The sequence below is a fragment of the Schizosaccharomyces cryophilus genome, assembly GCF_000004155.1.
Source record: "Schizosaccharomyces cryophilus OY26 unplaced genomic scaffold supercont4.1, whole genome shotgun sequence".
Classification (NCBI taxonomy): domain Eukaryota; kingdom Fungi; phylum Ascomycota; class Schizosaccharomycetes; order Schizosaccharomycetales; family Schizosaccharomycetaceae; genus Schizosaccharomyces; species Schizosaccharomyces cryophilus.
The window spans coordinates 321,865-347,999 of NW_013185624.1; the positions used below are offsets into that span (position 1 = coordinate 321,865).

General features: G+C 38.0%; 12 protein-coding genes across 12 annotated transcripts; 6 read left to right on the top strand and 6 right to left on the bottom strand.

Moving 5' to 3' along the window:
• Positions 1–116: 116 nt before the first annotated feature.
• On the top strand, positions 117–3,542 carry SPOG_03717 (GTPase Mtg2). Its single transcript, XM_013165981.1, has 2 exons — positions 117–296; positions 359–3,542. Exons 1-2 carry the CDS (start codon positions 204–206, stop codon positions 1,544–1,546), a joined length of 1,281 nt encoding a protein of 426 aa, XP_013021435.1. The 5' UTR covers positions 117–203; the 3' UTR covers positions 1,547–3,542.
• SPOG_03718 (intermembrane space protein sorting protein) lies at positions 213–2,484 on the bottom strand. The gene is made up of 2 exons (XM_013165982.1): positions 2,304–2,484; positions 213–2,242 (listed from the first exon to the last, which is right to left on the bottom strand). Exons 1-2 carry the CDS (start codon positions 2,381–2,383, stop codon positions 1,810–1,812), a joined length of 513 nt encoding a protein of 170 aa, XP_013021436.1. The 5' UTR covers positions 2,384–2,484; the 3' UTR covers positions 213–1,809.
• A 36-nt stretch (positions 3,543–3,578) lies between the features above and the next one.
• SPOG_03719 (protein phosphatase regulatory subunit Paa1) lies at positions 3,579–6,359 on the top strand. The gene is made up of 7 exons (XM_013165983.1): positions 3,579–3,716; positions 3,768–3,815; positions 3,863–3,968; positions 4,178–5,081; positions 5,139–5,239; positions 5,289–5,626; positions 5,696–6,359. The coding sequence occupies exons 1-7, from the start codon at positions 3,702–3,704 to the stop codon at positions 5,954–5,956; spliced, it is 1,773 nt and encodes a 590-aa protein (XP_013021437.1). The 5' UTR covers positions 3,579–3,701; the 3' UTR covers positions 5,957–6,359.
• Positions 6,113–7,345, bottom strand: SPOG_03720 (myosin II light chain). Its single transcript, XM_013165984.1, has 5 exons — positions 7,142–7,345; positions 6,957–7,088; positions 6,689–6,829; positions 6,533–6,625; positions 6,113–6,470 (listed from the first exon to the last, which is right to left on the bottom strand). Exons 1-5 carry the CDS (start codon positions 7,170–7,172, stop codon positions 6,442–6,444), a joined length of 426 nt encoding a protein of 141 aa, XP_013021438.1. The 5' UTR covers positions 7,173–7,345; the 3' UTR covers positions 6,113–6,441.
• A 310-nt stretch (positions 7,346–7,655) lies between these two features.
• On the top strand, positions 7,656–9,738 carry SPOG_03721 (phospho-2-dehydro-3-deoxyheptonate aldolase). Its single transcript, XM_013165985.1, has 2 exons — positions 7,656–8,130; positions 8,447–9,738. The coding sequence occupies exons 1-2, from the start codon at positions 8,122–8,124 to the stop codon at positions 9,551–9,553; spliced, it is 1,116 nt and encodes a 371-aa protein (XP_013021439.1). The 5' UTR covers positions 7,656–8,121; the 3' UTR covers positions 9,554–9,738.
• Positions 9,679–10,967, bottom strand: SPOG_03722 (U2AF small subunit). Its single transcript, XM_013165986.1, has 2 exons — positions 10,532–10,967; positions 9,679–10,423 (listed from the first exon to the last, which is right to left on the bottom strand). The coding sequence occupies exons 1-2, from the start codon at positions 10,833–10,835 to the stop codon at positions 10,071–10,073; spliced, it is 657 nt and encodes a 218-aa protein (XP_013021440.1). The 5' UTR covers positions 10,836–10,967; the 3' UTR covers positions 9,679–10,070.
• Positions 10,897–13,941, bottom strand: SPOG_03723 (ski complex interacting GTPase). Its single transcript, XM_013165987.1, has 5 exons — positions 13,249–13,941; positions 12,688–13,179; positions 11,694–12,638; positions 11,571–11,655; positions 10,897–11,530 (listed from the first exon to the last, which is right to left on the bottom strand). The coding sequence occupies exons 1-5, from the start codon at positions 13,436–13,438 to the stop codon at positions 11,170–11,172; spliced, it is 2,073 nt and encodes a 690-aa protein (XP_013021441.1). The 5' UTR covers positions 13,439–13,941; the 3' UTR covers positions 10,897–11,169.
• A 318-nt stretch (positions 13,942–14,259) lies between these two features.
• Positions 14,260–17,082, top strand: SPOG_03724 (hsp9-like protein). Its single transcript, XM_013165988.1, has one exon. It carries the CDS (start codon positions 14,320–14,322, stop codon positions 14,530–14,532), a length of 213 nt encoding a protein of 70 aa, XP_013021442.1. The 5' UTR covers positions 14,260–14,319; the 3' UTR covers positions 14,533–17,082.
• On the bottom strand, positions 14,287–16,615 carry SPOG_03725 (ZIP zinc transporter 1). The gene has a single exon (XM_013165989.1). The coding sequence runs from the start codon at positions 16,537–16,539 to the stop codon at positions 15,064–15,066; it is 1,476 nt and encodes a 491-aa protein (XP_013021443.1). The 5' UTR covers positions 16,540–16,615; the 3' UTR covers positions 14,287–15,063.
• Positions 17,083–17,277: 195 nt separating the features above from the next.
• On the top strand, positions 17,278–18,183 carry SPOG_03726 (monothiol glutaredoxin Grx5; the record flags this gene model as incomplete). The annotated part of the gene is made up of 2 exons (XM_013165990.1): positions 17,278–17,660; positions 17,817–18,183. 2 exons carry the CDS (start codon positions 17,278–17,280, stop codon positions 17,890–17,892), a joined length of 459 nt encoding a protein of 152 aa, XP_013021444.1. The 3' UTR covers positions 17,893–18,183.
• A 291-nt stretch (positions 18,184–18,474) lies between these two features.
• SPOG_03727 (G1/S-specific B-type cyclin Cig2) lies at positions 18,475–21,524 on the top strand. Its single transcript, XM_013165991.1, has one exon. The coding sequence runs from the start codon at positions 19,812–19,814 to the stop codon at positions 21,060–21,062; it is 1,251 nt and encodes a 416-aa protein (XP_013021445.1). The 5' UTR covers positions 18,475–19,811; the 3' UTR covers positions 21,063–21,524.
• Positions 21,417–26,043, bottom strand: SPOG_03728 (vacuolar calcium transporting P-type ATPase P2 type). Its single transcript, XM_013165992.1, has one exon. It carries the CDS (start codon positions 25,560–25,562, stop codon positions 21,681–21,683), a length of 3,882 nt encoding a protein of 1,293 aa, XP_013021446.1. The 5' UTR covers positions 25,563–26,043; the 3' UTR covers positions 21,417–21,680.
• Positions 26,044–26,135: the final 92 nt, after the last annotated feature.

The window sequence follows — 26,135 nt, forward strand, 5'->3', positions numbered from 1 at the left end:
GCGGTATAAGATGAAATGAAAACTTCATAGAACTATTTTTTTTATTATTTTTATACTCTAAAAGAACAGTAAAGGAAAGTTTAAAAGGCTAAGTACAGAATTTAAAAAGAACCAACCTTGATTCTATACTGTCTACTCACAACCAGGTGGAAGAATAATGGACCTGGAATATTAGCGTACGAAAGATTTAAAGTTAATAAAAGATGATTTTTGGAAATTGTTTATTCATTCAAAGACAAAGACTCTTTTATTTGCATGGATTGCGATCATGGGCTCGAGCATTCGCTATGCAGCAGGTATGTACACCTTTGACTGAACAATTGAATATAATGAACTCGGATGACTAATTCTATCTCAGAAATTCAAAGACAAAATAATAATTAAAGTAAAAGCTGGCACAGGTGGCGCTGGATGTTCATCATTTGGCCGAGAAAAGTTTGTGCCATTTGGACCAGCTGACGGAGGGAATGGAGGTGATGGAGGATCAGTGTACATAGCTACTAAATCAGGAACTTTCAATAATCTATCACACCTAATGGGCCATTACAAGGCGTCTGCTGGAACAAGCGGCAAAGGAGGGAATCGTCATGGTAGCATAGGGTCCTCTTTAATTCTCTATGTTCCACCAGGAACGACTGTTAAAGAAATACAAAATCTGAACGAAGAAGAAGAACAAAATTCTACTTACTCAGTTCAATGGGTCCAACGACCAGGTAATGAGAGATTACCTATACAAGCCTTGGAAGGTCCATCTTTTGAAGAGGAAGCCGAAAGACAAGCGCAAGAGCTTTTTCATTGTAAGTCTCCTCCAGCAAATGCATACCCTATAGAATATAATATGATGGACGATGACGGCAAACCAAGAATTCTATGTCGAGGTGGCATTGGCGGTTTTGGAAATGTACACTTTTTGAGCGAGAAAAATCGCTCTCCCAAGTTTGCAACTAAAGGAATGAAGGGTCAGTCAAAGGTTTTTGAGCTGGAGCTTAAAACCTTGTGTGATATTGGTTTAGTAGGGCTTCCCAATGCAGGAAAAAGTACCCTGCTGAATTCATTGACAAGGGCAACCTCCGATATCGGAGAATATGAGTTTACAACCTTGCAACCTCATTTGGGAACGGTTCGTTTGGTTTCTGACAATCATGTTCCTGTGAGCTTCAGTTTGGCGGACATTCCGGGACTCATTGAAGGTGCTAGTGATGGGCGTGGGCTAGGTTTCGAGTTTCTGCGTCACATAGAAAGAGCAAAACTTCTTTGCTTGGTAATAGACATATCTCCGAAAGCAAAGATCCCATGCACCGAAGCCTTTCAACAGCTTTGGAAAGAATTAAAAGAATACAATCCGAAGCTCTTGGAGAGAGTTTCAATAGTTATTGCAAACAAAGCAGATATTTCTGCTGAAAAACAACTTGAAAAGCTAAAGGACGTGGTATCCAGAAACGGACAATCGATAACTGTAATACCCGTAAGCGCTGCTCGAAGAGAAGGAATGGACACTCTACTAAGGTGTATGGCAGACCTATATACAAAAATGAAAATCGTATAATGTATTCATTAAATTATTTTTTATTAACTGAATTGAATGTGAAAAATGCGGGTACCAAAAGGAGAGTCTAGCGTGAAACTTGTTGAACATTGGTATTCTGTATAACCTCGAGTCGTGCTTTCAATCGGTTGTATGGCATAAATTAAGGAGTTCATACTAGAAAGGATTAGGTTAAGGAGCAAGCAACAGGCACAAAAAGAGAAAGTTTTGTAATAGACAAAATATCTCAAAAAAATTAAGGGAAAAAAATATTAATGCAAGCTTTAGGAAAAAGTTTTCTGTTTTTGTAAAACATACAATATACCGCGCCGGGAGCCCATGAGCTGTTCTGGAAAGCGCTTCAGACAATACTTCTGAATGCGGCGTCCTAGGCCCAGCCGTAAAGGAGAAGCAAATTGAGCTAAAGTAGTTATAGAAGTCTTTGAACTATTTTCCATAGACGACTGGTATCGGTTATACTCCATAACTTTCAGGAGTTTGAGATGATCAATGTTGAAAGTTTCGCTCAGTAGTTCACGCTTTTCTGCGTCGATTATGGATCTTTCTAATATGTAGGATTTGCTTACATTTAAAAGGTCTGAAGCCCATCGCGGCACTTTCCCTTGCTTGACCAGTAGTCGTTCTGTGTGCAATCGACCGTTTTCATCAACATAACGCTCTAAGACATCGGCAGACACAACGTGAGAGCTGTAAGGACTAGGGAAACCATTAATATTAATTCGAAGAACCTATGAAGACAGGCTTACGTGTTACATACTTTGGGTACCTACGCAACCACGCCGACGAAACTTTTTCCCAAGGGGCATCAAACTCGGTTTCATCTTTACAAACAGACATGCCAGAGAATCGCCAAAAGTGAATTATATTCTCTTTGTTTTAAGGTACTTAGTACAGGCAATTATTGCTAGACTGCAGACAGACACGCTTCTTTGGTAGAAGTTAAGTCAGTTTTACAGGAACTATCTGGATAGTGTGATTGAATGAACTTCACTATAAGATAAACAAAAAGCGAAAGTCAATTGCTGTGCTTGGGAAGATGCGAAAATTCAATCTTAATGTTTCTACCTGTCAATGAAATGGAGAAAGAGTACTGATATGGATGTACGGAATTCTCTAGGAGATGGAAGGCTCTTGTGGAAAGTGGATGGACATGTATCGATTCTCTCATTTCGGGATTCCGAAAGCAAATATACATTAAAAGAAGACTCTTAAAAGTAGATTGTCTCTTTTGATTGCATATCCTCGCCAGAAATTGCACGACTTGTAGAAAATCCTTTTCCTCTTGGATGGAATGATTTTATGGTTCCTTACCTCTGTTATTTCTACTGTATGCTCTAAGAAGACTTATATTATCGAAAGGCTAAACAGGATATCTGTTTATGCAGCCAGGAAATGTAGACCTCTTTCCTCCGGATGCTTGCTCATTTGTTTTAGGAAGGTATAAGGGGCCGTTCCTGAAATTTTTTACCAAAGCTGCTTTTTCTATTCTCAATCTGTAAAGTTTCCGTTCTACTTTCGTTTATTTCTCCTTTTATGAATACATGTACCAACCTTGCAAATTGGACTTTGCCATGAAATGACCTTAAACAAAGTAACACATACTCAAAAGAAGTATCGAATATTATACTATCGTCTTAAGAATGAATTTGGAGGAAACATCCTTTATCAGGAATTGAAGTCGGAAACAGCTGAATCTTCTGTATGTCTTATGAAATTGATAAAGGCTGGAAAAAAGTCAAGGAAAAAACACAAGGCTTGTTGGTCCCTTGTCACCTGTAGCATCACTTTCAGTCAGGGACAAACAAAAACGCATTTCAAGTTATTTCTTTTGGTTCAGCTTACTCTTTAACATAAACTAGCTTTAGAATTGTATATAAAGTCGTTTACATAAACTCTTAAAACAAGCTATTTTGCATCGGCATATTCTGCTTTTATACACCAGCTTCATTTGATGCAATCAGTTTTATAAACTTAGATTTTTCTTTATATATTCATGTATACAAATATCGTCTAACTTTACGTTTTCACCATCTCTTGATTTCTCTGTCTTGGGTCAAACGTACCTTCTTCCCTCTTCAACTTTGGAAAAGAAGGAAATTGCTTTTAACCGCTTCATTTACCTATTTGTAAAGGACGGTTCGTTTCTTTTCATAAAATGCAAACAGAAAACGTAAGAAATTCGGATTCTTGAAAGCTGCTGAACTAACGGTCATGATGATAGCAAGGAAACGATTTGTACCCCATTGCTGTGTTAATTGATGAATTAAAGGTTTGTGAGACGCATTGCATGAAACGACGTTAATCATTAAAAAAAAGCATGATGAAATCACGTACAGACTTAATGCTTTGAATCGGTTATCCACGATTGCTTTGGCTTTAGGACCAGAGCGCACACGTGATGAGTTGATTCCCTTTTTAGACGGTATGTATTGTTGAATTTGTTTGTCAGAAAAAACTGATCGGAATTGGAGAGGTTTGGTGGAAAGATTTGTTTGGAAATGAAAGTAGAAAAGGTGTTGGGATTCCATTTGCAATTTCGTCCTTTTTTCCATCCTTGTTTCTTTCCTCTTCTTTCTAAAATAAAATGGAGAAAACCCTGCTAAAAACGGAAAACTAACATTTTTTTTTAAGAATCGATCGATGACGAAGATGAAGTTTTATCGGCCTTAGCAACTCAATTAGGCGACTTCGTTGACTATGTAGGAGGACCCGAATATGCTCATGTCTTATTATCGCCGTTAGAAAACCTTGCTGCAACCGAAGAAACACTTGTACGCGAAAAGTCTGTGGAAGCTTTAAACAACGTTTGTAAATTTTTATCACAAGAACAATTGGAGCAGTATTTTGTGCCTTTGGTACAACGCTTATCTACAGCTGAATGGTTTACTTCACGTGCTTCTTCAGCTGGCTTGTATTGTGCAGCCTATTCACAATCTCAAAATCCTGCTGTTAAAGTCTCTCTCCGCCAAAGCTTTAGTCATCTGTGCCATGATGAAGCCCCCATGGTTCGTCGTCCTGCTGCTACGAACTGCGCAAATTTTGTTCTTCTTATTACCAAACAGGAGGCTATTGATGAATTTATCCCACTATTCAACTCTCTTTCTAATGATGATCAAGACTCCGTTCGTCTTCTTTCATTTGATATCATGATTTCCCTGGCCAAGGTGTTGGAAACAGACTCCGATATTCGTCACTACTTGATTCAGCCTTTAAGGGCTTTTGTCCCTGACAGTAGCTGGAGGAGTCGTTATATGGTAGCTGCTAATTTTGTGAAGCTCGCAAAGGTTGTTGGTACCGATATTATAAAGGATGAACTGATTAAGCCTTTTATTTTACTCATGAAGGACAGTGAACAAGAGGTTCGTCGTGCCATCGCAACTCAGATTCCTGGAATCTGTGAACTTTTAGACCGACAAACTGTTCTTGATGATATTATTCCTGTCCTTCAAGATCTAATTAATGATCCTGCGCAACATGTCCGTGCTGCCCTTGGAATGAATATTGGTGCTCTCGCACCTCAGTTAGGAAAAGAAAAGTACGATACTAAATTCCTTTTAATCCATAATTACTAACCATCCGCCCTTCTTTTTAGAACGATTGAATGTCTCTTACCGATGTTTTTGGAATTGTTAAAGGATGAGAACCCTGAAGTTCGCCTTAATATTATCTCAAAGTTGGATGTCGTCAATAAAGGTAAGGAAATTTCAAAAATAGGAAATCCTTTATTAATGCATCATTGTAGTTGTTGGTATAGAATTGCTCTCTCAATCTCTATTGCCTGCTATCGTCACCCTTGCGGAGGATAAGCAATGGCGTGTTCGTCTTGCAATTATTGAATACATTCCCTTGTTAGCACGTCAATTGGGCGTGGAATTTTTTAATGAGAAAATGGGAAATCTGTGCATGTCTTGGCTTGAAGATCATGTGTATTCTATTCGTGAAGCTGCTATCAAAAACTTGAGGCAACTTACTGAGGTTTTTGGTTTACAATGGGCTACAAAAACTATTATTCCAAAATTCTTGGCTATGCGTGGACATCCTAATTATCTGTATCGTATGACTACCATTTTCGCTATTAGTGTAAGTATTTCCCACTGTTTTTTTTATTGTACTATGTATTTCAGGTCTTTACTAACTACATTTGTATAGGAGCTTGCACCGGTTTTAAATGCAACCGTAATCGAAACTCAAATCCTTCCTATATTGCAACATTTGTCTAAAGATGCAATTCCTAATATTCGTTTTAATGTCGCCAAGTCCTTGAAAGTTTTGAGTCCTGTACTAAAGTCAGAAGGAAAAGGCGAGGTATATGAACAACAGATTCTGCCCATTCTAGAACAACTTACAAAAGATGTGGATGAAGATGTTCAATTTTTTGCAAATCAAGCGCTTGAAGAAACAGCTAACTGAATATGAGGGTTAAATAAATAATTGCATTTTCGGGTACTAGTTGAAAGCTTCTTTTGTTATATATGTACACCGTGAAAGAGTCTGAATGAATTAGTTTACATAGCAAAAGATAAAAATGCGAATGTATAGGTATACAGAGAGAAGCTTTTTTCTTTGCTATTTACAGATAACTTATTAATGAGCGCAACTACCTAAAGATCACCATGTCTTTAAAAGCTATGGAAGGAGATAAAAAAATGAAGACGCTTCTAATAGATTGTACGAAAAGTATTTAATGAAACTGACAAGAGATGCATATTATTTGGTAGACATAAAATTACATTTCACTGGGAAAAAACCTAGATGAAAGAAAAAGGAAGAGCTGGCCGTACCATACCGTCTAAAAAGTCAAGTGCTAAGTAAGGTAAAGGAGATTAAAAAGAAAGGCAGATCTAAAATAGAGCATAAAGGGCGTAAGGCAAGTAAGACCGATGACCTCGCGTATTTTAATTGGCAAGAATCATTTGGACAAAATCTATAAAATATCGTTAGAAGAAGAAAAGGAGACGGTTGAGTAGAATTCGAAAATGAACGTACCATGATAGTTGACCATCCCGTCTTTGACTGGAACACCCTTTAAGAGCTCATCCATTTCCTCGTTTGTGAGTTTTTCACCCAAAGAAGTCAAAACTGAAAAGTTAATGAGCAAGAATACACAAAGCAAAATAAGCTGACAATGGCAGGATCACTTACCATAGCGCAATTCACCAACGCCAATCATGCCAGTAGCATCCTTGTCAAACACTTGGAACCCCTTGACGAATTCCTCAGGATCACCGGGCATATCAAAGCCATTAGGACGATTCAAGACCTGAAGAAATTGATCCATACCGACTAATGCAAGGGGAATGGTAAGTAAAGGAATCAATTAAAGCATACATCAACAAAAAAAAACACAGCTAGTTGCTATTGCAACGAAAGCAAGCTTAAAAGTGGTGATATGGTGGAAAAAATAACATACCTTCGGCAGGAAGAGTCGATTCAATTTCAGTAATTTCAGCCAAAGTTGGATTTTGACCGCAAGCGCGCAATAAATCGCCGATGGAACCCTTGGGAATGCTTCCAGTTCCATGGCGGTCAAAAAGAGAGAATGCTACAAATCAGTCAGTCTCTGTATGTTCAGCTCATGACTACGCAATTTTTTACCTTGTTTATAAGGAGAATCGTCTGCAGACATTTTCTTGGTGATGTGGAAATTCCAAGTTCATGTCCTTCGTTTACGCCTTGGATCGTACACAAACTGTTCCTAGCAACGGTTGCTATGAAGCGTTTGTTTACTGAATACAGCAGCCGAACGAAAGGTAAGAAGAAGCATATATAATAGCTAACATAGTACATGGTATATGTTTATTAACTAAAGTATATGCTTACAAACTACATATCGTAATATATGACATATATATGCTTATAGTCGCTTTTGTTTGATATATAACTCTTTTTACATAATTTGTTAAAACCCCATAAGAAGGGGAATTCATACAGAAAGTATATTAATTTATTTTTAATTTGAAAATGTTTCAAAGAACCGATTCGTCTGAACATCTGTTTCAAGACTACACTGCTTTACTATTTACAAGTGTTTTGCTACGAAGCGAAATGATGTAGAAAAGCAGTCACTTCGAAATTTTTTGCGAAAAATCTACGTGTAAACAAAAGAATCCTGAAAGTCACTACGAGTAAAAACAACCCAATTTCAAAGGTTTTTTGTACTTTTTTCAAGTAGATAATCAAAGCATGTATTTCATTTGCTTTTCTTCTGATTCTTTTCACGATATGCTCGACGTTCATATTGGTATTGTTGTGGTACGAGCGATGTAAACAAAGTCCAGTCGACAGACATCACATAAGCTGTAGCATTCTCGAATCGAAGTATTAGTAACTTGTAATTTATCATGATGCATCTTTGTCTTCGGTAGAGTCCCTTTTACGGATGCGTATCGAATTGGTATCACTATATGATCAAACTCTTCCCTAGAATCAGTGAGAGAAGCACTTAGACAGAGCCAAACACACGCTTGTCATTGTCAGGAAGTATTGGATCCTTTCTGTCTGGTATAAGAGAAAAAGGCATTATAAAAACAAAAAGAAATTGTTTTTAATTTTTTATAATAACGAGTTTAACCAATATGTCTCCTGTAAGTAACCAGCAAATAAGGATTTAGAATGTTGGAAGCGTTATAACGAAAAGGCTGATTTCTGGAAAATTTCTTTTATTTGTAGATGTATACGACATTTGAAAGGAATTAAAAAAGATGAAGGCTATAAGTTTCCTAGCAATAACAAAGAGAGAGAGGAAAAGGAGAAAAATTTCCTTTTGCTTTCTTTTCCTAGGAGTGAGGTTGAATTCGATTCAATTAAACCAAACTGTATAAGATTTTTTGGCTTCTAAATCCTTTAATTTGACTTTTCCTTTATTGCAAAGGTGCAGATTTTCGCTAACTTTTTCAACAGGCTTTCCTTCCTAACGGTGCCACCAATGACTCTGAAGCTCTAGACGACAGTCGGATTATGGGTTACAACCCTTTGGTTCCTCCTGCATTGCTTCAACAGGAATTGCCTGCTACCGAAGCTTCCCGTAATGTTGTTAAGCAATCTCGTCGTGAGCTCCAAGCTATCTTAAACAAGACTGACGATCGTATCATTGTTGTCGTTGGTCCTTGCTCGATCCATGACCCTCAATTGGCCATCGACTATGCTAAGCTTTTGAAGCCCAAGGCTGAAGAACTCAAGGATGCTCTTTGCATTGTCATGCGTTGCTATTTGGAGAAGCCCCGTACCACTGTCGGATGGAAGGGTTTGGTTAACGACCCTAATTTGGACGGTTCTTACGCCATCAACAAGGGTCTTCACATGTCTCGTAAAATGTACTGTGACGTTACCGATTTTGGTGTGCCTGTTGCTAGTGAAATGCTTGACAGCATTTCTCCTCAATTCTTTGGTGATCTTTTGAGTTTCGGCGCAATTGGTGCCCGTACTACCGAGTCCCAATTGCACCGTGAGTTGGCCTCCGCCTTGTCCTTCCCTGTCGGTTTCAAAAATGGTACTGATGGTACTATCAACGTTGCCGTTGACGCCATTGGCGCCACCTCCCACCCTCACACCATGCTTGGTGTCAACAAGCAGGGTATTGCCTCTATTTGTATGAGTAAAGGCAACAAGGACACTTTTATCGTTTTGCGTGGTGGTAAAAAGGGTCCCAACTACGACGCTGAAACTGTTCGTAGCGTTCGTGAGCAATTAATCAAGTCCAACCTCCCTCCTCGTATAATGGTTGACTGCTCTCATGGCAACTCATGCAAGAACCACCGTAATCAACCTCTTGTCTCTAAGACTATTTCTGAACAAGTTCGTAATGGCGATGACTCCATTATTGGTCTCATGATTGAGTCTCATATTAACGAAGGTCGTCAAGATGCTCCTATTAAGCCTGGTATTAAGGAGACTCTCAAATACGGTGTTAGTATCACTGATGCTTGTGTCAGCTGGGAACAAACAACTCCTATGCTTGATGAGCTTGCTGAGGCTGTTCGTATTCGTCGTCAAAATGCTAAAAACTAAATTTTTTTGGGAACTCATTTGTTATTGGTTTAATACTGTTCATAAAATTCAGCAACAATAGTATAATTCTACGTTATGGAAAGTAGTAGCTTGGTTTTGAAAGATTTTACGTAGTGTTGTTTATTGTCGATTTACTTGCATTTCTTTATTGTTTTTTGGACTATAAATATATATTTATACATGGATTAATACTGTAACTGCATAGATGGTATACATATTTGAACCTCCTTTACTGAATAACCGTAACAAACGAACGTTGAAACCCCTAGGCCAAACATGAAGATTAAGATGAATGTAGAACGCTAAAACCAGACATTCCTATGCTTTGGTCATCCTTTTTACGAGAAATCAAAAATCGATATCATTTTTTAAGTTTCCCGAATCATGTACCCATACACACGGCGCTAGTCTATTAAAAACAATTCCTTGAATAATTAAATAAACATTCCAAAAACCTCATAGATCAAGAATATCCTTGTCTTAAGAAAAAAAAAACAACATAACGAACCAAAGCAAATTATCTTCTTCGCTCAATCGACGCGCTCACCCAGTGATTAGATGAACCCTGTGGATTTACAGGTTTCTTTGTCATCTCATCGTAAGCATTCATAGTAAAGTATTTACGTTGAGACAGATTCAGCTCCCGTAATAACTGATGATCTGGTTTTCTGGCATGCATGAAATTACATAGGCCACCGCGCAAACACTCTGAAGTTTCATGTTGGCGGCAGCATGCTTCACGAAAATCAGTAACAGGAGATAACTCTGCATATACGGGTTTTTGGGAATACCAGCGTGAGTTTAAATCATCCACGGCCTTTTGTGCAGAGTCTTCGTACTTAAAGCGAACATACACGTTTCCTATTAAATCTAAAATTCGTTAGTTCAATGATAGAAGATTGAGGAGACGAGCCATGCTAATCAAATAAAATATAATATTCTAGTTATTTCAAGACTAGCACGACCACAAGGACTTACGATCTCCGACATTATCACAAACGACAATTTGTTCAACCTCGCCATACTTGGCAAATTCACAAAACATGTCTTCATAAAACGCGTCAAATTGATAGTTCAATTCGCGACCAGACATCCGTTTTCCAGCTGGTTCATGGATTGGGTTCTTATACAAGTTTGGACACAAAATCGTTTGACTGAAATTCGGTTTCACGTGCTTACGAGAGCATCGTTCTCCATGTCGGCAGGCTCCAATTTTCGAGTAGAATGTACAGTTAACTTTGTCCTGTTCTGTACCATAAATACTAGCCAAGCGACTTGCCATTGTGATGAATGGTAAAAGGATAGTTCCCAAGACCGCCCTGGAATACTTATTGATTCCAAATATAGTGAGGTTTACCGAATGCGGTATCCGCAAAATACCGTACTTGTTTATTCGCTTCTTGAATAATTCAATTAAAAAATAAACATAGAATGTAAATAAAAACGAAAAGAGCATTCATAACTTATCTTTGCAGTAGAAAAAGAAAAAATAAAACATGGGTATTGTAAAGAGAAACATTTGAGTATTACTAGCTGACTCAGACATTTTGTACCGTCATATACATGCCCATAAGGAAGGATGCTTTCAAAATTAAATCATCTCATGACATTATAACTTATTTCTGAACAGATATTATTATTCCGGATGCCCACAAAGTCTTCGCTTCTTTCGAGAGCAACAAAACTCGACTTAAAGAAGGTACCGTGTTAAACTCCACAAGGGGAATAGGTTGGTCCAACTCTAGTCTGATTAAGAAAAGATTCTTATTCTGAAATTGCAAGCCCTGTAAAGCCATAGTATTCTCTTTTCCTTCGGAATAGAAAAATACTTTAGCATTCATACTGAAGGCACCAAAGAACGCATTCACATAGATGGGGCTGTGCACCTTGAGAGACGAATCAAACGTGAATGCACTAATATAAGCAATTCGGGATAGATGGTAGGAATTTTCTACGTCTATGCAAAGGGTCCCATTCCTGGTAATTAGTAAACATGTATGAAAAATGAACGACTTACATTAAATTTGGCAGAGAAGATAGATGCATTTCAGTATGTTCACCTGGCAAGCACCAAGTTCGAGCATGTTGGTGTAATTTGAGGCCTGATATGTTAATAATCAGAATTTGTTACATTACTTACTTTGAACTCTTGCCTCAAGCTTTCCGACAGAGGTATAAATTTTTTGGTATGCTTGAACAATACCGGAATGTACGTCAAATTGTGCAGCAATTTTGTTTTCTGGAAGTAAAGACCAAGACGTTATAGTCAAAGACAAGGGTAAGTGCTGCAATTGGAGCTTCTCATCAATAGACTTATCGGATAACTCGTCGATTTTTCCCAATAAAGTCTCATCGTCGTACCATGATTGGAGTGTTCCATAAGAAAGAGTAGTCAAATTGTCTCCTCTAAATCCACTGACAGGAAGAAAAGAGGACCAAGGAACAGTAATGCTATAGGTTTCCTTCAGACAAGTTATGACAGATGACACGACATATTGGTATTGCTCTTCTTCCCAAGAGATTTGGTCCATTTGAGTTACAACAAACAAAACGTTCTTAATGGTTACACCGTAAAATAATCGTAACAAACAGACAATGCTTTCAATTTCATCTAATGGATATTTTGCATGAATGACAATGACGGCGATGTCGGTTGTTTGCAAGAATGTCGCCAAAGCTGCAAGATCATGAAGGGGCAGGGCAAAAAGGGATGACAAGTAATTATGAGAAAATGTTTCAAACTGATAGAGACCGGACTCATTACGACCAAGAACAGAGGAAAGATTCTCCTTTCGAGAATTAAGAAGAGTGCACCTTTGCATTAATTTGATATCGAGAGCTCCTACTTGGTACAAAAGCCGAGCTAAAAGAGTCTTCTTACCAACCTTCGGTGCGCCGAAAATTGAAATACGGTTTGTTGGTTTTATGTCTTTCGAAAGTTCCAACAGCTTACTTTTATCCACCATTACATCTTTGGTTACGGTTGGTGTAGCTATTGAAGTAGAAGTTCGTTGAAGGCTGGCATTTTTTAATTGCTGGAGGGAATTAAACAGCGCTCTGTCTTTTCTATTGTATTTTTGAAAACCTAAAAAAAGAGAGCAGGTTAGAAGTAACTTTTAAATTGCGATACATACCCTTGGATTTCGACTGTGCCATCAAAACGAGGTCATCTGGACTTGGAGCGTTAAAGCCAAGAATTGAGCTTCTTTTAAGGTTCACTTTAATTTCCTTTTGCATGGCTTTCTTTTTAGCACCTGTTAGACATCGAGCAAAGATGGATGGAGCCGCCATCATCGACGTAGGCGATGAAGAAGAAAGGTCATATTGTGGTAATTCAGAAGAAGAGGGATCATAATTGATGTTGTTAACTTGCTCTTCAGGAGGAGCCGGATATCTTGAAAGGGTGTCATGGTCAAGTTCTTCGGAAGGAGTTTTCGATTCTGCAATGCGTACTTTGCGAAATCGCTGTAGCAATTGCTCCTTGTCAAATGAATCATTTGATTTGGTATCTGGTTGTAAGGAGGAGGACGATGATGAAGGTAAGGGGCGTTTATTAGAAGCCTCTTCAGAGTTTTGATTTTTCTTCTGGGCAGCTAACGCAGCTAATTTAGAAAGACCGCTAGGTTCTGAAAAAGGTTAGTACAGTACGAGAAAATATTGGAGGAAAGAAATTAAATCAATGAATAGATACGTACGCGAAGAAGAAGCAGAATATTCTGTGGTATCATTGGATGTTGTTTGCGAAAAGTCCAAAGGCGCAGGATGCTCTTCAACAGAAGGAGGTGGAGTTTTCAAGAGAGACGTTAGCTTTCCGGACGATTCTGGCGCCGGGGTATTCTGTTGGTTTGCTCGTTTGGCATTTAGCAGTTGAGAAAGTTTAGACATGTTTTCGTGGGTAATGGTAAGAAATGCATGAAAATCGACGTAATCCAAGGAGGAAAATGAACAAGAAGAGGGTTTTATTATAGATACAAAGCAAAAAGTAAAATACCAAAGACAAATACTAAAGTGTTGGGGAAGAATGCAAGGGTCAGGCCAAAAGAGGATTGAAGGGTAAGCTCAGGAAATGATGGAAGCACCGTTTGCGGTGCAACGAGATTCTAAGCAAGAAATCGTTTTATTAATAAAAGGTTATACAGAAAGAGGGCTTTAAAGAGACAAGAAGAGCAAAGAAAAGAGCATTCGCTCGTCCCAGTACACAATCAAAAGGTGTTTCTTTTTTCTTTCGATATTCTTCTCGATAAGCAAATCGAATCAGCTTATGCGCCTTCCATTACTCTTTTTTAAGGCCTTTTAATAAAATAAAATAAATGGAAATATGCCTCTTTGCAATATCATATTATCGAAGAATCTTTATATCTCACGGAAGTGGAACGAGCATGGTATCCAGGTTTAAGAATTTGGAAGAACCAATGCAAAGAAAAATATTGTAATGTACTTCGTCATACTGCGCTTCGTTCCATTCCGGATCAGAAACCAACTTCTTAACCCCCATTACGACACGCCCCACCCCATACCGAACAAATTCGCTAAACATTGGGGGCGTGTCTACCCTAGGATTCCAAAGAAGCTTGCTACACGTAATACCTCCGCAATGAAGCTCGTAAAGAAAAATGTAATAGGAGTTGAGATCATTATGAACTCACGAGAATTGCATTTATTATTCTTGTCATTATTACGTCGAATGTAAATATTAAAAGTTATAAAAAGGAGTCTACGATCTTTCTATACAGTATCAATTGAATTGAATTGTTATTAATTACAATATGTCTGATCCCGAAAGAAAGCCCTTCACTGACCAAATGAAAGAGAAGATCACTCCTGATTCTTCTAAGTCTACCATCGACAAAGCAAAGGAGCAACTTACTGATGCTTACGACAAGGTTGCTAAAAACTTTACCTCTGATGAGAACAAGAGCACTACTCAGGATGCCCACGACAAGATTAGTCGTTTTGTTGATGACAAGACCAAGAAGTAAGATGGGCTTATATTTCCATCTTAAACAAACGTCCTGGTCATGTTTAACAATGTTTCAAAATTGTATTTTATAAATACAAAATGATCTTTTAAATGATTCACTCCATTATTTATGTCTCATTTTGGTTCATGTGAATGAACATAATTTTTCATGATTTTGAGATTAATAAATAACGAACTTTTTTGACCCTTTTTTTCCTTTCCTTCACGTATTGTTTGTCCTCTGGAATCTATATTGGGAGAGAACTTACAAAGTCTCTTTCTTTTCACCTGTTAGAGGAAGAATCTAGTGGTTTTTCTTGAGGCTACTTTGGCCATACACGTTTGCATAGCTTGTTTGTGCATAATGCGTGAAATGAAATCACATCGAAATGAACACTTTGGTTGTAGAAATTTTGAGCATTGTATTCCAAAATTAACAGTAATGAATTGAGACAGTAAAGCAAACACAAATGTCAAATCTCAAAACTCAAAACGAATAAAGAAAGTATTGCCATATACGACAAATCATGTAAACTAAAAAAATAATATTTTAAATATAGACCAAAAACAGAAACCCAATAACAATACAAATTAAAGAAGCAACTGCATAGCAAAATTGAGTACGTTTGCTTTGTTTTGTATTTAGTTCGAGAAGTTCAGGGAAAACACCCAAACATGCAATGTATAAGAAGCATCCCGCGGAAAAGGGCAAAAGTTTATCTTCAAGTTGCAAAAGAAAAGCAGCAATAGAGCTCTGGGATGGTAAAGTTGCGTCATCCTTTGCAACAGAGGCAAGGGCGGCCGAATGAATCCAAATACTAGTAATGGATCCTAAGAGACCGGCAAACATAGTAACTAACTGAAAGGAGAAAGTTTGGAGTTTAGTGTACCCATTGCGCATTAAGATAGCCAAGTCACCGATTTCGGCGGGGATTTCATGAAGAAATACAGCGCACGTCGTAGTAATACCAATGGACGTGTTTGCAAAAAACGAGGTGGTAATGGCTAAACCATCCATAAAGTTGTGGAAACAGTCAGAAAACAGGTTTAAGTAGGCAATTGTTTTCTCCGAAGATGATGCTCCGTTTAATTTTTCGTTATCATCGTCATGTTGTGTTGCAGAATCTATGGAAGCATCATCATCATCAACATCCTTAGTTTCTTTTTTATTTTCATTGCGGCGTTTGCGTAATTGTCGGGAAGATGGATCATGGCGTTCATGCTGTGTGGTGGATGATGAGGGAATAACTTTTTCTTGTTTCTTTTTTGTTTGAATGACATGATGACCATGATGGCCTCCGTGGCCATTAGATGAAAGAAGGATTCGAAGACCTTTATCCATAATAAAGAATAGCAAAATGCCTGCTAATATAGACACGATCGACGAAGTAGAACTTGAATCTTCCTCAGCCTTTTCGTAAATTTCCGGTAGCAAATGACCAAAGACGTCTCCCAAAAGGCTGCCAGCGGACAGGGCGACAAACAGATTTAAAGATCCAGTGTTGAGGTTTTTCGGGACAATGAGAATAAAGATATTCGGTGGAATGCTTGTGAGAAAAGTCGCAAAAAAGCCGTTAACACTAGGTGTAAAGGAAAACAATTCCTCCATCTTCTTCTTGATGGAAGAAGACAGAGGATGATCTGTGGACAGCGAATGTTCACACTTCTCCTTGCTGGACGATCCTTGCTCTTGGGTATTTCCCTTGCTAACTTTTAAGGATTCCAAATAAGCTTCGTTTTCTCTCAACGACTCCATGACCATCCTTATATCGTTTGCAGTTTGCTTTCGCTCCACTTCGCTCATGCCGGCACCCGTTTTTGAAATACTCAGCAAAGAGGGCTCGTTATGAACCAATTCATCCATAATTTTTTGAAGACGCTCAGGATTGAAGTATCTCATTTTCTCCATAGCTAATATGGACTCTCGTTCCCTTCCCTGTACCAAAGGTTCTTGCAGGCATTGCACCGCAAGAAAAAAGCTAAAGGCTATTAACCAGCCAACCCATCTTCCATTCCCGAACCACATTGTTTCTATACTCCAAAAAATTGCTGTTGGGATTGATGGGTCTTTACTATTGATTTGGACCTTTGCTGCTGAGTACACGTAAAAAGCAACTCTGGAAGGAGTCATTGGAAGCAATATTTACGGTTACTTGGACATGTTACTTGAATTACAAGGGACAGGAAAGAAAGACTTACGAAGGAGATTTATGGAGAAGGAAAGTGACTTTTACAAAAGATTTGTACGTTATAAGATGACGGTTAATTTGCTTCTCGCCTTTGCATTCTTCTTGAATTCTAGCATTCGAAGATATTTTCTTCTCTAGTATGATATTCTATTGGTACATTCGAAACCAGATTCCCTTTTATGAAGGTGAAGTAAACGCCCTTGTTTTATTTTCGATGAGATTGAGCATACCAATGAACTTATTGAGTATAATCTAAGCGGGATTGTCTCTATATTTTACCGCATACTATAAAAATTACATTTATAACCATGACTAGGTTACTTTTCGTTTCATACAGTTCCTTGTTTAATTGCAAATTAAAATTTTTTTTTAAATATTATTTTTCTATACATTCTTCTTGTATCTATGGGTAATTCTAATTTATTTTTCTTTCTTTGCTTTACGCGCCTATGTTTATTAATGAAGCGTACAGTGTGCCGTCTTAGTAAAAAATAACGCAAAATAAAAGACCTTGAAAACACACATAATAAAAGCTGTGTAGAAGCTCGCTATCCACAGAACTGTAAGTACTTTGTATGGCTGCCACATTATTTAACCAGAACAAACACCTGAAGACGGTCAACATGTTTCGCAATTCCTTTAAGCTTTTTGGTAACCAAATTAGAAACCTCTCTACTCAGACACGCCAGGCTCTTGAGCAGGCTGTCAAAGAGGATCCCGTCGTTTTGTTCATGAAGGGAACTCCCAACCAACCTATGTGTGGATTCTCTTTACGCTCCATTCAAGTCCTGTCCTTAGAAAATGTTGCTACCGACAAATTAGCCACATACAATGTGTTGAGCAATGAAGAATTGCGCGATGGAATTAAGGAATTCAGTGACTGGCCTACCATCCCACAACTCTATATCAACGGCGAATTTGTTGGCGGTTGTGATATCCTCATGTCTTTGCACAAGTCGTAAGTATACTTAGAAATCATAAGAATAAGAATTGGAAGAGGTCATTGACTACATATTTATGGATGGAGTGGTTTTCCATCACGCAGTGAGTGTCCCTGTTTCCATTCTTGGGTTTCTTATACTGTTGACGTTCTAATTAACTAACAACTACTTAGTGGCGAACTTCATAAAATGTTGAAAGAGATTAATGCTTTAGCGCCGACAAAGCCTGAAGGCGATGTCGCCAACTAAACAAAAAAGACCTTGCAATGATGATTAGATCATAGCTAACACAGCAAATCCTCCTTTTTACAGGGTGTTAAAAGTTTTCAATGTTTATGTTTGGTCTTTTTGTGCGAGTTTGCTAAAAAATATTTCATGGGTTACCTTAAACAATAAAAATAACAAGATAACGCTGGCTGATCTAGCAGAGTTACAAAACGTGTGCTTAATGATATAAATATATAATGAATTTGGGTCTATGCAAGAAACTGGTCTGCTTTTTGCTAAAAGAATACACTGAAAGGTCATTTGTAATCCATATGTTTCTTCTTTAGCTTTGTAGTTTTGTTCCAGATCATTCAAATTAAGTTAGCAACGCGTCTCTAAATCATGTTGCTTGAACTCTAAAGATGCCTTTTTCAATTGAGAACCGCATTGTTTTCATGTCTTTTTGTATTTTCTTTCAGGTTCGTCTTTGTTTATATTACGCGACGCGCTTTCTTCGCGCGTTTTCATCTATAGCCCAGTTCATTGGCCGTAGATAACTTACTTTACAATGATTCGCCCATCTAGGTAACCACAACACCAAACTACCGTGTACACTACACCACACGTTCCTTTATACCATCCACGGTTCACGTATACGCGTTGTCGCGTCGCGTCGCGTTTAATCCTTTATATGCTTCCAAGAGAATTTTATTACTCCTTTACAGGTTGATACGTCTTGAGTGCTCATAGACGTGAAAAGACCCTGCCCTTTTCAGGACTTTTGTGCCTTTGTTTCCTTTCATAAACCCTGCCTTTACTAAACATCCACGACGCTTTCCCATTACTCGCAAAGGAAATTTTGTCTCTCTTGTTCCAAAAGATTAGTCAGGCAGCTCAAGCTCATTTTACTGTTTGCTTTTCGCCGTCTCTCTCTTTTGCTTTGGTTTTCCATTGCTGACATTTTCCCTCTTCCTTGACCTAGAAATCCTGCTTTCTCTTTTTTTTTTCTTTTTCTGACAAAGGTGAAAAAAGAGACTCCTCATTCCCCTTTCGTTTAATACGAGTTTTAGTTGATTCACTCCTTCTTAGATTTCTTTGTTTCTTCTGTACTAAGGACCGAAGTAGCTGCTGCCTTCCGGCTAAAGAATTGTACAACCACTTTTCTCTTCATTGCAATTTAATCGGTGTACTAATTACCAATTTTAGTTCAAATTACTTTATTTGATCATTTGAGATTAAATCGTTTTCAATAACGAATTAATTCTCTCGTCTTTGGATCAGCGTATTAAACAGGCATCGTTAGAATCAGATAGTTTTGGGTGCAAAACGCATGTTTTTTATGTTAGTAATTGATTCATAACGTCCAATTGCTCTTCTTAAATCGGTTTTCGAGTGTTGTTTCTTTGTGAAAGTCGTTCAAGTCATTGAATTTCCGAAAATCATCGCGTACCTTTGACATACTTTCTTTTTCATCCTAAGAACTTAATAGTTTGTTCCTTTATTTCTATTTTTATCTTTATCTTTCCTAATTTGTTGTTTACGACTTTTTTGTCTTGGTATAACGACTTTCTTTCAAACGTGAAGCTTTTTGACTATTTTCAAGCATCTTTCTTTTATTTTCGTTTTTATTTTTCTTTTCTTTAGAAAAAGAAACTTTATTTATATTTTCTTTGGGTTCGGCGTTTCTTCTCTTTTCAGGTTTGTTTACATTTCTCGATTTGTTTATTTGCGACATCCTTCTTTGTTTTTTCATCCTCCAACCACCTCTAGGCTTCTCCACCCTTTTCCCAATACTTATTTACTCTTGGAACATTTGCTTAGTGTTTTCATTTACTGTTTTTGACGTTCCTTAATAACGTTAACTCAACCTTTTCTACTTTATACTGCTTCTTCTTTTATTCCCCTTAAGCTTAATCTCAGACATCTTACAGTGCTTGTTATTTTCTTTAATCTATTCCCCCATGTCTTTGCTTCCTGGTTCTAAAAACCATCCTACAAAATCTGTTTCTCAATATCATGATGAAAATGCTCCCGCTTGGGACCATGACAAAACAAAAACGACTACGAATAATGCCCTTGGAACCAAGCCCCAATCAAATTTTGAGATTCGACTTCCACGCCGTAATGCCCTTGCTGATGTTTCGAATTTAAAAAATCCTTCAGAATTTGTGGAACCCTCCTCAAAGAAACGCTCCCTTCAAGAGTCTCAGAAGCAATCTCTTGAATACCTTCCTTCCACTGAGGAAGAGTTTGAACATATTCGAAGCAAGAAGCGCAACAAGTCTTCTGATAATGCCGTTTCAACATTAGAAAAAACGACCCAAAAAAATGTTTCCAATTCGAGTGACTTTACGCCTTCCAACCCTTTAATGGTTGAAGAATATGAATCCGAAATCTTCTCTTATATGGAAAGTTTGGAAACAAAGTGCTTGCCCAGTGCGACTTATATGGACAGACAGCAGGAATTAACATGGAAAATGAGGGAAATTTTAAATGAATGGCTTGTGGAAATTCACACAAACTTTTGTTTAATGCCCGAAACCCTCTTCTTGGCCGTCAATATCGTTGATCGTTTTCTATCTTTGCGTGCCTGTTCTTTAACTAAATTCCAATTAATCGGTATTAGTGCCCTTTTAATTGCCAGTAAATACGAAGAAGTTATGTGCCCTTCTATTCAAAACTTTGTGTATATGACTGATGGTGCATTCACTGCTGAAGACGTCTGCACCGCTGAAAGATATATCCTTCGGGTACTTGATTATGACCTTGGTTTCCCTAGTCCTTTGAACTTTATTCGGCGAATTTCGAAGTTTGAGGATTACGATGTTCAAACACGTACGCTTGGCAAGTACTTGACTGAGATATATCTTTTCGAGCATCGCCTTCTCCAATATCGTCCCTCCATGGTCGCGGCTTCATCGATGTATTTAGCCCGAAGACTTCTTCGTCGCGGTCCGTGGAATCCTGCACTTGCTAAAGCTTCCGGTGGATATGAAGAACATACACTAAAACCTGTTGCTTACATCCTTCTTCAATATCACAACAAGCCAGTCGAGCACAAAGCATTCTTCCAGAAGTATGCTTCCAAAAAGAATCTTAAAGCAAGTGTTTTCGTACATCAGCTCGTTCGACAAAGATTTTCTGTTTCTCATAATGCCGATGATGAGATCCAATCCGACCCATCCTCTTCTATCAACAGCGACGGTCATTAACGCTTATATTTTTTTAACATCTATATACCTTATTACATTCAAGCTATCTTACTTTACTCTTCATTGCTTATTTTTTTTATCCCATTCTAAATGATGATTGAAAACCTCAAAACATGTTTTATAGCTTCAAAAAAAGCCATATTTGAAGCACCGCTATATTTCTTCCTTAATTCGTTTCAAAGCGAATTACTTTGCAATCACCTTTGATCTTGCGAATCATCTCTTCCTTTTCAAAGCTTATATTTATTTCTATACTTCATCTTCGATATCCAACGCATTTTTTTTTCAGGTAATAGGATACCCCTTATATGTTCACCTCAAAATATTATGCTAATTATTCATATTCATTTAAATCAGGTTTATAATCAATTATTACTAAAACATATATAGAAATAGACAATGTAAATAAATATAGGACTTTTATTTAGGTTACTAAATTATATTTTTCTTAGCAAAACAAACTAAACAATCAAGTGAAAGAGAGATGTCGCGCAAGGCAACTATTAATAACTTAATTTTATAAAAGATTAACGTACAACATCAACATAGCAACTTAGGACAAGGACCAAAAAAAGACAAGCAGTAAAAGGGTAGAATATACCTTAACAGAGTTAAAGATTATTTTGGTGGCTTATAGGGTTCCTGCTGTTCATTATTGACCCATATATCATGACCACCAAGTCTACCACTGGCTTCGCTGAACAATGTCGAAATTGGAACCATTAGAGCAACGCTTGTATTTGAAGCCACAGACGGACTACGCATTTCTAGGAATCTTCGCTTGACACGCGGACGAACGCTTTCTGGAAGAGCTTTCATTTGCCTGTCAAACTTAGAACCAAGGATATGTCTTATACGGCCACCACGAATCTTTTTCACGAAAGAAAGAGAATCTCTAATTGAATCAATGACTTCAGTCGGTGAAGAAGGCTCGTATGGGATAAGTCTGTTGGCTTCTAAATCATCAGTGCCGGGACGATGTATTGCACGGAACCTTGGATGCATAATCCATGACAGGACTGAATTGATCAATCGAAGAGGAAGTACTTTTCTTAAAAATTCATTGGGTATGCATCGAATAAGAGCACCAAGTGGAATAGAGATAACACCAAAGATGATAGAAATGGCCCAACCTTTACCATCAATTCTCGTAACAGAAAAAGCAGCTCCTCCAAAAAATACGATAACAACTTGAATACCTGCAACAACCAAAAAAATGCCGACAAAGAGAAAATTGTGGTTGATTCTTTCAAATATGTTCAGCTTATTATCGAGTCTTCTATTGTTTAATTCATTAAACAATTGAAGCCATACGAAAGTATTAAATACAATTGTTTTCATATCATTCGTTTTATCGGAGTAGTGAAAAAGTTGGTTACCAGCAAAGTGCAGCACCAAAGTAACTGCCAACTGGTAAATTGACTGACCGATAATCATCTTCCACATATCAAAAGTAAAAAGAGACGCTTTAGGATCTTCAGGTGCCCTTTCCAAGACTTCGGGCATAGGGGGATCAGTGGCCAAAGCTAAAGCTGCCAAGGTATCCATGATTAAGTTAACCCATAAAAGCTGTACGGCAGTAAGTACAGAAGTCTGATCTGAGGAAGCAACAGCAGATATTATAGTAAGAAAAACCGCAGTAATGTTCACAGTAATTTGGAATTGCAAAAACTTTTTGACTGCATCATTCACAGTACGACCCCAGGCAATGGCTTTAACGATGGAAGAAAAGTTATCATCCATCAGAATAATATCAGAGGCTTCCTTGGCTACTTCAGTACCAGACCGACCCATTGAAAATCCAACATTTGCCTTCTTTAAGGCTGGTGCATCGTTCGTACCATCACCAGTTACTGCAACTACGTTGCCTAGTTTTTGAAGTCCCTCAATAAGCAATTGTTTATCGAGAGGAGAGGAACGAGCCAGAACATCCAGCTTGGGTAATACCTCTAATCGGCGCTCTTCTGAGAGAGATCTGAATTCAGGACCTTCCATTGAGGTACCATCTGGAGTAATAATGCCGCATTGACTAGCAATAGATTTTGCTGTGATAATATTATCACCAGTAACCATTCGAACCACTACACCAGCACCTTGGCATACTTTGACTGCAATTGGAATATCAGCACGGAGAGGATCCATGATGCCGAAAAATGCCAAGAAAGTCATGTCTTGAAAAAGATCTTCCCATTTCAATGGATTATTACTATCTTCGTTATTCACTTTTATTCCTTCAGGAGGCCAAGAAGAAAATTTGCGATAGCAGAAACCTAAAGTACGTAACGATCGTTTGGCATAACCTGTAACCATTTGCTGAAAGTAATCTCTTTTAGGCTCTATCTCTTGAACTTCGTCTAATGAGGTCCCCGTAATCACTGATTTAGATTGTTGTAACACTTTTTCAGGCATACCTTTGACGACAAACAGATAGTCGCCTTCTTTCTTATATAGAGCACCAGAAGCCTTTCGATCCGAAGAGAAAGAAAAAAATTGAACTATTTCAGTTCTATTGCGAAGTTTATCGGCATCCTCGAGTCCTAAATCATTAACCGCCATATCCAACAAAGCTGTTTCTGTCTTCGAACCAATAAATTTGGGTTTCTCCGAACTGTCATCAAATAATTGTCGACAAGTAGAATTAACAGTAACACTATATAACAAGAGATCCTTTAATTCCGGAGAAAGTCGTTTAATAACATATGGACTTGATTCAGCTTCCTCAAATTTCGATTTATCGGAATTGCTGTCCACACCCGTTGGTGTTTCTTCACTTGAATTGAAAAACACTAAATCTGTACCAAAGCCACCAGCGACCACTGTCATTCGATTTTCTGTCAGTGTTCCAGTTTTGTCGGAGCAGATATTAGTAGCTGTTCCCATTGTTTCACAAGCCTGTAAATGACGAACCAAATTATTATCTCTTTGCATACGATTCGTCGCAAATGCCAGCGCAAGTGTGACAGCCAAAGGAAGACCTTCTGGTACAGCAACAACCAAAAGGGTGACTGAAACAATAAGAATTTGCAAGAACTCTTGTCCTTTACTTTTCGACGAAGTCGAATTAGACTTCAGATGAGCCAAGAATTCAATCAAGAGAATTACAAATAACAAGACAGAGGCAGCACCTCCAAGTTTAGCAATAGCATCAGCAACGCGAGATAAACGAAGTTGCAGAGGAGTTACTTGTCCCTCAGTACGCATCGCCATAGAGGTACGACCGTTAAAAGAATTCACACCTACAGCAGTCACGAGCAATTTGCCATTACCTTCCAAGACTGTAGTTCCTGAAATAAGATATGGATCTGCTTTCTTATCGTATTCAGTTTCAGGTTTCGTTCGGGATAGTGCAACATTCGCATCTACCTTTTTTGTAGCGTCTGTTTCACCTGTCATGGCAGATTCGTCAAGGACCAGATTGTTCGACTCAATTAATACACCATCAACAGGAACAACATTACCCGCTTCAACGAAAAGAATATCTCCAGTTAATACTTTGAAAACAGAAGTTGACTGAACGGCACCATCTCTTAGTACCTGAACATCGAAATTTGAGACTTTTGCGTTGAGCTTTTTAAACTGTAATTCTTTCTGCCAATCATTGACACCACCAACGGTAACAACAATAACAATAGCAACTATAATCGCGACACCTTCTACCCATTCGACACGAGGTTCAGGTTTCCCGGTGATAGGATCGATATTCGGCGGTTGACCAAATGTCTGATATAAACCAAGAGCTAATGAGATGACTGCTGCAATACTAAGTAAGATCAAAACTTTATCTTTAAAGGCTTCGAGCATTAGACGAATCAAGCCTTTGGAATCATGTTCTGGTAAAACATTAGCACCATAATAATGAATACGATCACAGTTGTCTGGTAATTCGGTAGATTTTTGGTTTCCGGCAGAGCTTGTTTTTTCAAGATGGAGATCCATCATAGGATCCATGTCTTCATCCAAGATATCTCGCATGGAAAGCTTATCGGAATAGTGAACTTCAGAGGTGGATATACCATTATGAGGATCAACTCGAAACCCCTTAAACAAACCGGGAAGACCGTGAACAGCATGAAGAGGGGAAGTATTTTTTGGGTCTACAAACTTTTGTAGAAGAGGTATAGGAAAAGCGAACGGTGCTTCATCATACTCGCTATGTAACAAACAATCAATGGAGACCTCAGAATTATGAGAAGTTTGTCCATCTTCGGACTGGCCATTCTGGGAATTGATTGATAGATTACTGGTGTAATCTGGCGGAGGATCATGTTTATCGTCAACTGAATTCTCATACATACTAGAATCATCACGACTAGAAGACGGTCTGGCGGTTTCTGAAGAGCTGGGAACACGAGACGAAGCCGTGTTATTACTTTTCGAGCTATTTCCACGTTTCGGTTTTGAGGGAGGAATTTGTAGGTATTGTGGTTGTGACGAAGAATCAGCATTGTGGTCTGAACCCTCGTCAGGGTGCTGATTCGGTTGATCTGGTTGAGAAGTCATGAGGGATAATTAGAAGACAAAAATTTAGACAATAACCCCGGTAAGATGAGCTGTTTAAGAAAAAAAAAAGACCAAACCGATAAGGGCAAAAAAAATGAAACAAAGGAAAATTGATAAGAAACAATCAAAAAGGATGGAAAGTCTTTAAATTTTTGCAATCATAAACAAGTATCAATAAAAGAAAACGACAAAAGCAAGGACTTTTAATATAAACAAAGATTTGAGACAAAAGAGGTCACTATTCAAACAGCTTGCAATAATCCTTTATATATCTGGAAATTCAAGAAGTGATTATGCGACGAGGAGAGCCAGAGACAAGCCGAATTACGAGAGATGAAATATGGGCGTATAAAATTATTCGTCGATATGTTTTCTCTTCACGCAAAGACCACCGACAAAAATTCCTTGTTGAACTTTGTAGCAACTAAAAAAAAAAAAAAAAAAAAAAGAAAATAATATGAAATAAAATAAAAACTTCAGAATTCGTTTAGTAAAGCTCGTAGTGAATTACGGGCAAAAAGAACATCCGTTACCAAATCCTTTTAGACCTGATAAAGAGTATCTAAACGATTA

Excerpts from the sequence above, each read along its gene's own strand:
- SPOG_03723 (XM_013165987.1), bottom strand. The coding sequence starts at position 13,438 with ATGTCTAAACTTTCTCAACTGCTAAATGCCAAACGAGCAAACCAACAG. Across the intron at positions 12,639-12,687 it reads GGCACAGTCGAAATCCAAGG|GTTTTCAAAAATACAATAGA; the intron begins GTATGTATCGCA and ends CTCTTTTTTTAG. Across the intron at positions 11,656-11,693 it reads GCTTGAGGCAAGAGTTCAAA|GCCTCAAATTACACCAACAT; the intron begins GTAAGTAATGTA and ends TTAACATATCAG.
- SPOG_03720 (XM_013165984.1), bottom strand. The coding sequence starts at position 7,172 with ATGTCTGCAGACGATTCTCCTTATAAACAAG. Across the intron at positions 6,830-6,956 it reads ATCGACTCTTCCTGCCGAAG|TCGGTATGGATCAATTTCTT; the intron begins GTATGTTATTTT and ends CCCTTGCATTAG. Across the intron at positions 6,471-6,532 it reads CGGGATGGTCAACTATCATG|ATTTTGTCCAAATGATTCTT; the intron begins GTACGTTCATTT and ends GATATTTTATAG.
- SPOG_03728 (XM_013165992.1), bottom strand. The coding sequence starts at position 25,562 with ATGACTTCTCAACCAGATCAACCGAATCAGCACCCTGACGAGGGTTCA.
- SPOG_03727 (XM_013165991.1), top strand. The coding sequence starts at position 19,812 with ATGTCTTTGCTTCCTGGTTCTAAAAACCATCCTACAAAATCTGTTTCT.
- SPOG_03717 (XM_013165981.1), top strand. The coding sequence starts at position 204 with ATGATTTTTGGAAATTGTTTATTCATTCAAAGACAAAGACTCTTTTAT. Across the intron at positions 297-358 it reads GAGCATTCGCTATGCAGCAG|AAATTCAAAGACAAAATAAT; the intron begins GTATGTACACCT and ends ATTCTATCTCAG.
- SPOG_03718 (XM_013165982.1), bottom strand. The coding sequence starts at position 2,383 with ATGTCTGTTTGTAAAGATGAAACCGAGTTTGATGCCCCTTGGGAAAAA. Across the intron at positions 2,243-2,303 it reads TGGTTGCGTAGGTACCCAAA|TCCTTACAGCTCTCACGTTG; the intron begins GTATGTAACACG and ends TGGTTTCCCTAG.
- SPOG_03724 (XM_013165988.1), top strand. The coding sequence starts at position 14,320 with ATGTCTGATCCCGAAAGAAAGCCCTTCACTGACCAAATGAAAGAGAAG.
- SPOG_03719 (XM_013165983.1), top strand. Across the intron at positions 5,082-5,138 it reads CCTCAGTTAGGAAAAGAAAA|AACGATTGAATGTCTCTTAC; the intron begins GTACGATACTAA and ends CCTTCTTTTTAG. Across the intron at positions 5,627-5,695 it reads CTACCATTTTCGCTATTAGT|GAGCTTGCACCGGTTTTAAA; the intron begins GTAAGTATTTCC and ends ACATTTGTATAG.
- SPOG_03725 (XM_013165989.1), bottom strand. The coding sequence starts at position 16,539 with ATGTGGTTCGGGAATGGAAGATGGGTTGGCTGGTTAATAGCCTTTAGC.
- SPOG_03722 (XM_013165986.1), bottom strand. The coding sequence starts at position 10,835 with ATGGCAAGTCGCTTGGCTAGTATTTATGGTACAGAACAGGACAAAGTT. Across the intron at positions 10,424-10,531 it reads TTGTGATAATGTCGGAGATC|ATTTAATAGGAAACGTGTAT; the intron begins GTAAGTCCTTGT and ends AACGAATTTTAG.